The 13,929-nt window shown below is 36.3% G+C and overlaps 2 protein-coding genes across 2 annotated transcripts; both read left to right on the plus strand.

Annotated features, from left to right (window-relative positions):
* Window positions 1–4,217: 4,217 nt before the first annotated feature.
* LOC130467594 (uncharacterized) lies at window positions 4,218–4,568 on the plus strand. Its single transcript, XM_056836147.1, has one exon. It carries the CDS (start codon window positions 4,218–4,220, stop codon window positions 4,566–4,568), a length of 351 nt encoding a protein of 116 aa, XP_056692125.1.
* Window positions 4,569–7,560: 2,992 nt separating this feature from the next.
* LOC110799240 (probable UDP-glucosyl transferase 73B6) lies at window positions 7,561–9,422 on the plus strand. Its single transcript, XM_022004460.2, has one exon. It carries the CDS (start codon window positions 7,646–7,648, stop codon window positions 9,146–9,148), a length of 1,503 nt encoding a protein of 500 aa, XP_021860152.2. The 5' UTR covers window positions 7,561–7,645; the 3' UTR covers window positions 9,149–9,422.
* The last annotated feature ends 4,507 nt before the right edge of the window (window positions 9,423–13,929 follow it).

Below are 13,929 nucleotides of genomic sequence, written 5' to 3' on the forward strand. Positions count from 1 at the left end.
TATGACTAATTTTTATTTTCTGATATGGGGGGTGATATTTGTATACGAAATCTTCTATGGTTAAGAAGATATTCATTGTGTTGTGATGAATTGAAAGGAAAAAAAACTGGGTTGTTGAGTAGAAGAAGAAATATATATGGAGTATTGAATACAAACCAAGATATAAGAGATGAATATTGTTGTAATGCTTTAAGCCAACCCCCTTGTGTTTATATAGTCAAGGAAGACCAATGGAAGATAAGCTGTTTCTCACATCTCAATGCTTCTCATTAAATACTTAGGAGTAGTTAGTAGACCAAGGAAGACCAAATTAAATATAGTCTTGTTGTAATGCTTTAAGCCAACCCCCTTGTGTTTATATAGTCAAGGAAGACCAATGGAAGATAAGCTGTTTCTCACATCTCAATGCTCCTCATTAAATACTTAGGAGTAGTTAGTAGACCAAGGAAGACCAAATTAAATATAGTGCGTCTGAAATGCAACTTGTATCTAATACAAATGTTTAAATTTCCAGAACAGTGGATACATACTTCGTATATGTGCCTAGTTTGAACACATACTCCGTATTAAGGTTCATTACCTTACTCGGACGAAGCTCTTTTACGTCCTCTTATCTAACGAGTATGACCATTAATTGAATTTCGTTAAATAATACTCTGATGAGCGAGCTTAGCTTTGAGACGAGATAGAACACAAAATGAGGCTCATTAAACAAATCAGTTACAAGCTCGTTTATGATCTGAACACAAACATGCTCGTTCATGTTACAAGCTCGTGAACAAGCTCGTTTATGTTCATTTATTTAATTAATTAGACGGGCTTGAACACACATCGAAACTTGATAAATAAATTAGATTCAGGAGCATGAAATACTGGACATATCGGTAAGTGCAACGTCTAATTGTAAATTGTAACAAAATTCATAATTCACGTTCTACAAAATTTTTAAGTGTTTTATTTGCCATGGAATGTTAAATACTCTGTTTTTTGAGAGCCTCAACGGCTATATTTTTGTAAAAAGCTAACTGAAATGAATTTCCCTTTATTTAATTATTGGTAAATGGTAAATGTAACTGTTTTTTTGTCGTTTAGTGCCTTTTATTTAGTTTCCTTTTAATTTAAATGCATTTTAACGGACGTTAGTGACGGAAAACAAAAAGCAGCGGATTCCATCCAAACGCAGGGACCTAAATGCTCCTTTTGAAACTTGAGGGACCTAACTGCTCCTTTTGGCAAAGTTTAGGGACCTGCAGATCTATTTACTCCTTGTTTTATATTTAACTAGATTAGAGCCCGTGCGATGCACGGATTCTACTAAATCGTTATGTATATACCAATTTTATATACTTCGTATTAGATTAAATTAATTTTGGATTTTGTATTAAATTTCATTTTAGATTTAAAAAACAAAAAAAATTATGAGAGTGTTTGTTTTTGGATGAAATTGTATATGCGTAATATTATTAATTAATTAATTAAAATATCTACGTGGTGTTTAATTATTTAATTCAAAATTAATTTTGAAATCTTATTTTTCATTGGCCGAAACCATTAGATTCCCTACACGGCGCTCTAATATTGGATAATGAATTTTATTTATTTAATTTTAGAAGTGTTTGATTTTGAATAAATTTTATTTTAGATTTAAAAAAAAAAAATTATTATAGTGTTTGATTTTAGATGTATTTGTACATATTAGTGATTAATTAATTAAAATATCTACGTGGCACCTAATTAATTATCTACATGGAAATCGATTTTTTAATTCAAAAATAAATTAAAAATCTTATTTTTCATTGGCCGAAACCATTAGTAATCTTAGGTGGCGCTCTAATATTTCAGCAAATATGCCTCCTTTATATATATATTAGATAGATCAGATCAGAAAAATAAGTTCAGATCATATTATTATTATTATTATTATTATTATTATTATTATTATTATTATTTTTTTTTTTTTTTTTTTTTTTTTATTATTATTATTTATATCATTGTTATTACAATATTACTATTATTGCTTTAATAATAAAAAAAGTTATTGTTTAGATCTAAATTGATATGTCCAAATCAGAACGGTATGATCAGATCATGTTCAAATCATAAATGATCTGTCATATCATGTCTCGATCAGAGCCGATATATACATACCATGTGCAGATCAGAACCGATATGTGCAGATCAAAACCAATCTATATAGATCATGTCTAGAGAACCGGTATGTCCAAATTAAAATTGGTATGACCAGATCATGTACAGATCATAACCGATATGTCCAGATCGAAACTGATCGTACTAATCATACAGATCATGTCCATATTAGAACCGATCTATACAGATCATGTCCATATTGGAACCGATCTGTGCAGATCATGTCCAGATCTGAACTGATATGTCTAGATCATAACCGGTATGATCAGAACTGTATACGATCGATATGGGCAGATCATGTCCAGATCAGAACCATCATGAACCATCATGTCCAGATCAGAACCATCATGTCCAGACCAAAATCATTATGTCCAGATCAAAATCGGGTATGTGCATATCACGTCCAGATCAAAACCGATCTATATAGCTCATGTACAGACTAGAAGCGGTCTGTACAAATCATGTCCATGTCAGAACTGAGATGTAATATCATGTCCAGATCAGAACACATACGTTCAAATCCGAACAGGTGTGTCCAAATAATGTCCAAGTCAAAACCATTATGTCCGTATTGGAACCGGTATGTCCAGATTATGTGCAACTCATAACCAATTTTGTCCAGATCGTGTCCAAATTTGAACCGATCTATCAAGAATATGTCCAAGTCTATCTAATATATGAAATAGTTAAATAATGACTAAAGTTAAATAAATAATTTGTAATTATAACAACATTATAAATTTGAATAAAATTTATTGTACGTACAAATCATTTAATATTAATAATTATAATTTTTGTCATTTAAATCTTAATTATGAAAAATCTGATTAGAACAGATCAGAAAAAATAAATTCAGATCAGATCAGATCAGAAAAAATAAATTTAGATCAGATTTGATAAGGAGAAATAAGATGAACTAAACGGGGCCAAAGTAAGCCTTATAATAGGGTCACCTATATTTCTTTGTGATTAGTGAGCCTTGACCCATGACACTACAAGGACAATACGTTTGCTCAATGTATGTATATTTTCAAGTGCTTTGATGGTCCAAGTCATATCATATCATTTAAGTGCTTATATATGAAAATTTGTGCCGCACTGGCGTGTGAAAATCCTTACACGTGTTCGAATACACTTAGAATTAAATGCACACAAATGTATTATATTTGACAGGAGTATATATCCAAGTATCCGACTATGTATTCGATACTCAGATAGGGACTATCAAAGCCCCCAACTCCCTTTTTACATGCCCTCCACTAATCTCCATAGTGATCACTGATCACTATCATGTTGTATGCTTAAATAATTGGTGAATTTTGTGTGTTAGGCGCACAGTGCATGTGAAATTAGTTATTTTGTAGGCTTGTCTTTTATAACGTTAAAAGACAAGCCGGGAGTGTAAATGCATATATTGTGCATTTCCTTTTCGAATTCTCTATACACTAAAGTCATAAAACCTCTTAAACAAACATTAAAGTTTGATGTGTATTGCAATAACAAACTACTCCGTAGTTTTGAAGTCGATCTACTATGTCATTAGATCAATATCTTGTAATACTGCGAGTTTACAAGACACGAGTAATATTATAGTAGAAAAGTCCGTAGTTGTAAAACTAGATTGATCCTAATTCCTAAAATGGTTAACACTTGATCCATATATAGTAGAAAAGTCCGTAGTTGTAAAACTAGATTGATCCTAATTCCTAAAATGGTTAACACTTGATCCATTTTTTATTTGATAGCACACTTGCTCCATTGATTCATTGTGTTTCAACCTCCCATAGGCCATACTCCAAAGCTTCAAACCTTCAATATTGTAATTGTTGTAGACTTGTAGTCAAATAAAAGGTGTTCAAATTTGTCGTGATTTACTCTCATGTGCACCTGGACAACACCTTTTCTTTCCGTGTATAAAACCAAAACAAGGCAAGACACGCAAGTCCCCAACTTTCCCGGAGAGGGAAACAAAATTGAGTTCTTTTCCTACCCACCTGCACCTCCATCAAAAAAAAAAAAAAGTTCAAATTTCAAAACGCAACCAAAAATAGAAAGTTAGGATCAAATCAATGGCGAGTACCGGAGTAGGAGACGGAGGACTACTATTCCGCGGATTCTTCGAAGGATCCATTTCTGGTTCTCATTTCGAGATCGACAAACGACCTTACCATAAGAACTGCACCTGCGCCCTCCACGGTTCATCAGGAACTGCCAACTGTCCCCATCAAAAGCCCCCTAAAGTCTCCTACCCGATCAAACGATCCTGGAGCGAAGGATCCTTGGCTATGTATTCGTCACTGAATCCATCCCCTTCTTCATCCCCTGCTTCCGTTGATCATATTTCTAAGGGTAATGGTACTCCTCCCCTTCCTCGCACTTCTTCCTCATCAACATTGCATACTTGTCCAATCAGATCTTAATTTTATTTTTTAGGGTTTCTCAATCTAATTTTTTTCGATGATTTTCCAATTCGTCGATTTTGAATTAATGTATGTTTCTTGTCTTAATTAATGATTCAAGTATCAACGAGATTTAACAATTTACGAACTGTGCATCTTAACTAACGTTTGTTTGTCCAATCAGATTTTAATTGATTTCTCCCTTTTTAGGGTTTATGAATCTACTTTTTCGGCGATTTTGGTTAATTAGATTATTATGTATGTTTGTTGTCTTAATTATTGATTCAAGAACCAACGAGATTTAACAATTTACAATGTGTGAGGTGTATTACGATGAGATATTGAGATCTGTACTGTTAGTCTGTAACAACATTATTAGTCTGGAAAATTATAGCAATGCTTTAGAGATGGACCCCTCCTTTTTGCCTTTATTTGATTCATTCATGGTTATGTCAATTATTGTTGGGATTGAAGGAATGATTTACAGCTCGAATGTGACTGTTCTTGCCATTGTTACCTACTCAGTTTTTTTTTTTTTTTTTAATCGCATCACTCGCACCCAACACATTTGTCAAACATTAAAATCTCTTATTTTTGTTGTTGTAACTATTACAAAGAGTTGATATTATGGAACTCTATCACGTGACTAATCCTACAACATTTTACATATTAATATTTGATTGTTATATACTGGTAAAATAAATAAAGTCAAACTTAGTATATGAATAGTGTCAAATTCAAAGTGAGACAATTAAAGAAAAAAACGGAGGGATCTAATCATCCCACGAACCGCGAACCTAATATTATAACATGAAAGCAATACAATTTTGGTCTATTTAGCAAATTAGGTGGTGATTTATGAACCAATATCCATTCTCATACTAGCAAATCATGTACTCCATAATAATGTTTCTCGCCTCTATATACGAGGTACTTTTTGTTCTTAAGCAATTTTTAGAGTTATGATACATGTTTTTTGAATTATAACACAAATTTATTAATGCGTCAGAAATATATTTGCTGGTTTGGAAATGAAGTTCCTACAGTTTGGATTAGTTGTAACCCATTTTGGAGAGAGCAGATGGCATGATTAACTAATTGTCTTCCATTGCACCTGAATTTCATTTTATGTGTTGTTAATTAGCCAAGATAATGGAACTTGCTCTATGAGGTTTCTTAGTCCCTTAAAAGATAAGATTTGTTGTACAATTTCATGCAAAGATTAAGGTAGTTTACATAATAGGTAGTCTTCCAACTTTCTTATTTGAAAGAACACTACCTAAGCAGGGTTCGGTACGTTATGACTTATGAGGGTTTGCAAGGAGTCCAATTGCACATGCTCCGAAGTAAAGTGCCCGATTTTAAATGTATCATATGGCCCTCTAAATGTTTAAGAGTGGGGTAGACTTGATCATTACTCCGTATGAGCCTAGCACGAAAAATAGTGGGTATGGACAGAATTTAAAGGTTCGTTTTCGGGCCTGCCCCGCCCTGATCCAATTTTTAAATTTTTGGTTGGGTTTTGGGAAACTCAAAATTGCAAATTTAGTTATAAATTTGGTCCGATCTGAATGGCCCGAAAGCCCGTTATTTTTAGCCTAAAATAAAGGGTTTTAGCAGAAAATTTTGGCCCGGCCTGACCAAATGGGCAGAATTTGTTAGTCATGACCCGGTCCGACTCGCAATTTGATTAGGTCTAAGGTGTGGATGTGTAGACGCCTATATTTGTCCCTAGGCCCGAAGCGGTGTGTTCGATGATGAAACTATAACCTACTTGTCAACAAAGCACTCCGATTAGCTAAAGAACGACCCTTGACTGACTGAAGAGACCATCCGAACCAGAACTTGTTAAATATAGTAGCTTGCATAAATCGAAAACCTCCCGAAATAGACTGGACACATATTTAGTCGCATTCGCTTCTCGATACGGCTTAATATGTGGTTGCATCGATAGAAAGATAGGATATGATTGTCCGCATTACAACACACCTGTACGCGCCACAATGTTTTAGTGCTTGCCTTCATGCTCTAGAATAACATAGCTCGAATAATAACACTTCTCAAACTCATACTTATTGGGCACAATACATGTAAATGTTAACCCAACTTACTTAAAAATGCTTACGAGTGCCTAGAATACGCTCGTTAGCCCGTTTAGCAAATGATACGTCCTTACGAAGTCAAAGTCTATCTTATATATTATGATTTGGATCATGCACATCACATGATTGAATAGGCCATGGACTAAGCTTTCCATAGACTTATCATAAGCCCAAATCCGATTTAAAACGAATAAGTTATAAGACTTTTACTTGGGCTTCGCCAAACGGACCGACCTTCACTCTTTGGGCCATAACTCGAGATTTACGAAGCCCATTGATGAGAGACCGCCGACATTGGAAATTTGGATTTCGTAGCTTCCAACAAGATATTATTTGCAAGAATCCAAGTTCGTATGAAGAAGTTATGAGCTGTTAAAGATCGAATTTTCTGAAAATCCGCAGATTTGCTTGGCTAAACAATAGGGACATGTGGAACTTAAACACGCAGAATTGCAGATTAATACCAATCAAATGATAGGTTGCTGCTACAATATTTCCTTTGTAAAACAGAATTCTAAACGTTTAGTTAGGATCACGTTTCAAAATCAGTGTATTTATCTACTTATATTTTATTTCAGTTAACTATCAAACACTCCTAATTAATATAAGGTGAATAAAAATGCGTACTAAACAGGGTCTAAAAGGACGGAGGAAGTATTAAAGAATACTCCATACTCCGTAGTTGTAAAACTACATTTTCACTGAATACAACATTTAATAAAGTAGAAAATTAAAACGTGACAATCTTTTGATGTAATATTTGATTGGTTAGGTTGTGCTCATGGGTTGGATAGATAGTGTGAATCTGGTATGAATTACTGATCCACCATTCCACCACCACCAATTCGATCTGATTTTAGACTCTCGTGCTACTCGAGGGCACACATGAACCATAAATAATTTGTTGTGTGAAAGAGACGTACTACTAGTATAAATATACACATACTGATACTACACTTGAAAACCATAGTATCCTACCAAAAACAACCCAACTATATGGAGGGGCTTACCACAACAATCACTCCCCCAGCCCAAACATTAAGGGGGTATTTCATTCCATACATTGTTCCAAGTCACATTTCCAATCTCGTCGACATTGCTAAGCTCTTCGCCTCACGTGGTGTGCAAGTCACCATTCTGACCACCCATTACAACTCCCTCCGTTTCAAACACTCCATCAATAATTTGGGTTACCAAATCGACGTTGAGATTGTCGACTTCCCGTTCAAGGAAGTGGGCTTACCTGAAGGGATCGAGAACTATACCGATGCCACCCCCGACCAAGCAAGTAAGGTTTTTCAAGCCTTACTAATGCTTCAAAACCCAATGGAACAAGCCATCAGGGCTGCCAAGCCCGACTTTATTGTTTCCGATATGTATTACCATTGGTCTGCTGATCTTGCAAATCAGCTTGCTATTCCAAGGCTAGTCTTTCATGTCAAATGCTATTTTGCTTTGTGTGCTGCTGAGGTTCTCTCAAGGTTCGCTCCTCATCAGAAGGTCGAATCTGATAGTGAGTTGTTTCTTCTACCTGATCTCCCAGACCCGATTCATATGACCCGTTCGCAGCTTCCCGAATGGATCCAAAACCGAAATCCATTCTCGGTTTTCAAGGAGAAGATTGACGAGGGTGACAAGAAGAGCTATGGAGTTATTGTTAACAGCTCCTACGAGTTAGAAAAGTCTTATGCTGACTTTTATCGAGACAACTTGGGTCGTCGTGCTTGGTGTATCGGTCCCTATTCGCTGCATTGTGATAAGGTTAATATCAATATCAATATCAATATCAATATCAATATCAATATCAATGGTACTAACAAAGACGACCACCCATGTTTTGATTGGCTTAACAAAAGGGGACAAGGAGAAGTTATATACGTGAGTTTTGGAAGCTTGTCGTGTTTCGGCGCCGCTCAACTTTTAGAGTTGGCGTCTGCACTTGAAACATCAGGTCACCCGTTTATCTGGGTAGTAAGGAATGGAGAGAAATTATTACCTGATGGATTCGAAGCAAGAATTACAGAACAAAACAAGGGGGTATTGATAAACGGGTGGGCGCCCCAGGTGAAAATACTGGAGCACCCAGCCATAGGCGGGTTTGTGACTCATTGTGGATGGAACTCCACCTTAGAAAGTTTAACAGCAGGTGTGCCTATGATCACATGGCCACTTTCAGCTGAACAATTCTACAATGAGAAATTGGTAACACGAGTACTCAAGGTGGGAGTTGAGGTGGGGGCTAACAAGTGGAGTCCGAGTATTGGAGCCAGTACTGATTTAATTGAAAAAGATAAAATACAAAGAGCTATAAAAGAGCTGATGAGTAAAGAATCCGAGGCCGAGGAAAGGAGACACGCTGTGAAAGAGATGAGTAAGGCTGTTAGAACGGCGGTTCATGTTGGTGGTTCGTCTTCTAACAATTTGACTGCTTTGATCCAGGAGTTGCACTGTCTAAAGGCCGCCCAAGGAACTACCATTTTGGAGCAACCAAAGAATTAATGGGTGCTCATTTTTCAAGTAACTAGCTTTTCAGGAAGATTGAGGGATAGGGGTGTTAAAGATATAAAATATTTCCTATAATAAACAACAAATAAATAAATTAATGGATGAAAGATGATAGTGACTTATGTCATCTAATCATCTACTCTGTATGATTTTCGCTTTTAAATAGATTAGGTTTTTTTTTTATCAAGTTTGCCATAAGTTGTAGAAGGATGTGTTTTAGGGTTTTACTTTCTGTTGTCCAAATAATTGGGGATTGCATTTTCTTATATTTTTAGTTCAAAATAAACTACTTTCCTTGTTTTAATTTCTTTCACCATCTTATAACTGATACTCCCTGCCCTTTTTTATTTGCCAAAAAAGTTTTTTTTAGCCATTTAAAGTAGACACACAACTATACAGGTCTTTAAAAAACACCAAAATAAAAGTTAGTATGTATTGAACACCAAAGTACAAATATAATACTTTAAAAAACACCAAAGTGAATTAGGGTGTTTATGATACGTACACCAACAAAAAAGAAGGGATTTAAAACTACTTAATTCATTTTCTAATTAAAATCTGAAATTTTAAATATAAAAAATAGTTTTTAAAATAAACAAAGTTACTTGCTAAAGTTTAAAAAAATAAGGTTAGTTCATCTCAATAAACAATAAATCATTCACACCGGACGAGTCAAAAATTCAAAAAAAAATTCTTTTTGTTTTGATAAGGAAAGTAACTAGGTGGACTACCTAGGTCACCCTTTCGGATGAAATACAATGAATGCGAGATAAAGAAATGAAATTGAAAAGAACGTCGAAACTACATTTTAACCTCAAACTACCTAGTCTCGGTTCCAAGAGTTACATATCGACAACTAAACAAAAATCACACCACCATACTTGGCAAGAAACATTGCCGATCGGGAAGAGACTGGTAGCTTGATCAGATCAATACTTCATATTTCACAAATATTTTAAAATAAATTGCAATTGACAATGCCAAAACATCAAAAAGTATAATGATTATCGTTCACAATGTTCATCATCTCGGGCTTTAAGTAGCTATCATCATCCATGATTTAGGGCATTATATTTTTCATCTTGAATTGTATTACTTTGTGTGTATCCATTTTCTTGATGTGAATTTTACAAAATTAAGTTTGTTTATTTTAAAAAGTATTTTTTAATTTTAAAATTCAGATTTTAATTAGAATATAAATTAAGTGAACTTTAAACCCTTCATTTTCATTCGGTGTATTATAAATACCTTAACTCACTTTGGTGTTTTTTAAAGCTTTATATTTCTACTTTGGTGTTCAATACATACTACTCCGTAACTTTTAGTTTGGTGTCTTTTAAAGACTTATATATCTACTTGGTGGCTAAATATATTTTTTTGTTTTTGTTTTTGTTTGTCCCATTTGCGGTTTTGAGTTGTCCCTAAAAGATTTCATCATTACTATAAAAGATCATGGGACCACAACTTTAGTTCACATAAAACACATATGAAACCTCCTCAAGGTTATGAGAAGGCTCCTCCTGGGAAGTTCTGCTAACTAAAGCGGCCACTTTATGGATTAAAGCAAGCTAGCTAGGAAATGGAACTCAGAGCTTTCTAGATTTCTTTTACAGCTTGGATTTACTCTATCTGTGAATGATTATTCTATGTTCACTTTACATAGCGATGTCACTTTTACAGTGATTGTGGCTTATGTTGATGATGGTAGCGGGTACTGATTTGGATGTTATTCGATCAGTCTTTAAAGGCAACCCTTCACCAGAAGAATCTCTTGTGACCTCGATGCCAAGAAAATACTTCTCCTGCCCGATTCCTTTGTTTTGTGACAATTGAAGGAAATAATGCCCTTGGTCCAAGTATGCATTCTATGTTAAGTCTAATAAATGCGGTTCAGTATTAATTAACAAGTTAATAATTCAGTGAGATCAAGTGAGCTGAATGCCTAGCTAGAGGCCGCTTCAGTTCAAGTGGAATTAATGATATTAATCCACAGCTTACTCTTGACTGAACCCGTAGGGTCACACAAATAGTACGTAAACGGATCAAGTATTTAATGGCATTAGATACTCCATCTATGAATATTCGGAACCGACGGATCTTGGTTTCAGTGGGAGCTAAGATCGTCACAGGCAAGAAATGAATACTCCGGAAACGATGATATTGCCGGAAACGGAAATATGGATCGTATCGGAAATATGAATATTATCCAAGTCGTAGATGTTGCCGGAAACGGAAACATGGTACGTATCGGAAAATATTATTGGAAATGGAAATATTACCAGAATCGGAAATATTACCGGAAACGGAAATATTGTCCGAATCGGAAATATTACCGGAATCGGAAAATAATTCCGGAAACGGAAATATTAAATATTTGTTCGAAACGGAAATTAATTCCGGAATCGGAAATATTAAATATTGTTCGTATCGGAAATAAATTCCGGAACTGGAAATTTAATCGGAAGCGTATCGTACGAATTAGCATCGGACGAGGCCTGCCGGACGAAGGCCCAGCACGAAGCCGGGCCATCGCCCAGCAAGCACGCGCGCCACAAGCCCAGCCAAGGCAGCGCCCAGGCCTACCGCAAGGCAGGCCCAGCGCGCGCCAAGGCCACGGATGCGTGGGCCGCGCTGCGTGGGCTGCTGCTCGCACGCGCATGGGCAGCCCTTGTGGCTGCCGTGTGTGTGTGAGTTTGTGCTCATGCGTGATTCCTAAATCTACAAGAGTTAGTGTATGATTAAATTCCTATTCCTAATTGGATAAATTAATTAAATAGAATTCATGTAGGATTCTAATTTCAATTAATTCGTATCCTACTAGGATTACGATTCCTTTTCCATAACTCTATAAATAAAGGCCTAGGGGTCATTATTTATACACAAGTTTTAAGTATTCAAAACTAAGATTTTTAAGCAGAAAAATCAGCCAATATTCTTGCCTACCTAACCGAAAATATTAGAACCTTAAGGGCGATTCTAGTTGGTCAATCTTAAGGCGGATCCGGACGTGCTGTGGACTATCTACGGAGGGACGACACTTGGAGTCCTAAAGACTTGTTCTTGTTCGGTTCGGGCGCAGCTAGGGAAGGCACGCAACAAAGAGTATGCATCTAAACTATGCTAAATGATTATGTGTAAATAATATGTTTCCTGGCTTTATGGTTTTTCCGCATGATTTATGAACTGTCATATGAATCATAACCTAACAGTGGTATCACGAGCCCCTTATTATTTTCATAATCTAAATTGCATGAATATGGTTAAATATTACAAATTTGCAAGAATTAAAAGGGGTGATTAATTTTCGTAATTGTTAATTAATTGCAAATTGCGTTTATTTAATTATACGTACGCAGTTTTTCGGCAGTTTCTTCGTTACTCATCCGAATTGAGTGATTTTTGTGTCAATTCCGCATGTAAAAGGCATTCTAAAATTTTGACAAAAATAGTATTTTTCTGCCGAACCCAGAATTCTCAAATTCGAAGCCTAACTATGACTTTTCGAAGGTTTTAGTTTTTCGAATGCAAAATTTCGTAAATTTAAGATGTTAAATTAAATATTTGCGATTCTTGTTGATAAATCTTGAATTTTTGATTGACCTACTGCATATGTTTAACAAGTTTGAATGCCTAGTCTTGTTAATTATGCAATCTAATTATTAATTATGATTAATTTGTTGAAAATTAGAATAATTTAGAATTAATTTGATTTTCATAATTAATTGTAATTTAATTAGAAACCTATGATTAAAAACCACCATAAAAATTGTAAATTTACGATAAATTTTAAATTTTTATGACCTAAACTTGAATCCATATCAATCGGAAATCAATTGGATAATAAATTTTCGATTTTTCGCCCTAAAATTATGAAATTAATATTATTTATTAATTTGTCATTAATTTTAAATATAAATTTTAAATTTTATGCGATTCGTACATATAACTTGCACGCACGAAGCAATGGACGCTTCGTGTTACCCTTAAGGGGTGTTGTATAATGCGGGCATGCGACGACGAGCAAGGGAGCTCGTCGCCCGTGCGGCACGAATGCAATGAGCAAGGGCGTAGTGCACGAGCACAAGGCAGCAGCCCTGCCTTGTGTCGTGTGCCACGAGCTATGAACGAATGGGCATGGGCGAAGAGCGAGCCAAGGCAGTCGCGTGTGGGCAGCAAGCGAGCTGCGCCACAACGCGCGCTGCCTCGCACAAGAGCGCGCAGCCTCGCGCGCAGCGAGCGCAAGCTCGCGTGCCACGAGCGCTGCGCCCAGCATTACTCGCGCGCACAGCGAGCGATGTCGCGCGCCCAGCGAGCGATGTCGCGCCCCAGCGAGCGATGGCTCGCGCGCACAGCGAGCGATGTCGCGCGCCCAGCGAGCGATGTCGCGCGCCCAGCGAGCGATGGCTCGCGCGTCCAGCGAGCGATGTCGCGCGCCCAGCGAGCGATGTCGCGCGCGCGCACTGCGAGCGATAGCTCGCGTGCGATGAGCGCTGGCGCGCGCAGCGAGCACCAATGCGTGCGGAGGCTTGCGATAGGGAAGCAGTAGCTATGCGACGAGCGCATGGGCTGCGCGCACATGGCCAGCAATGGCTGTGTGCGTACGGCCCATGGGCGTGCAACGCGTAGGGTGTTTGCGTTACGATTAGATCGTTTTGAATGTTTAATTTGAAAATTTCAGTTCACGTAATTTTAATTAATTTTAAAATTAATAATTTGAATTATTTTCTTGGATTTTAATTTTGAATATTATAATTATAATAAATATTATTTATTCT

Source organism: Spinacia oleracea, chromosome 2 (assembly GCF_020520425.1).
Source record: "Spinacia oleracea cultivar Varoflay chromosome 2, BTI_SOV_V1, whole genome shotgun sequence".
Classification (NCBI taxonomy): domain Eukaryota; kingdom Viridiplantae; phylum Streptophyta; class Magnoliopsida; order Caryophyllales; family Amaranthaceae; genus Spinacia; species Spinacia oleracea.

What these genes read in the sequence shown, in the direction of transcription:
- LOC110799240 (XM_022004460.2), top strand. Translation starts at nt 7,646, where the DNA reads ATGGAGGGGCTTACCACAACAATCACTCCCCCAGCCCAAACATTAAGG.
- LOC130467594 (XM_056836147.1), top strand. Translation starts at nt 4,218, where the DNA reads ATGGCGAGTACCGGAGTAGGAGACGGAGGACTACTATTCCGCGGATTC.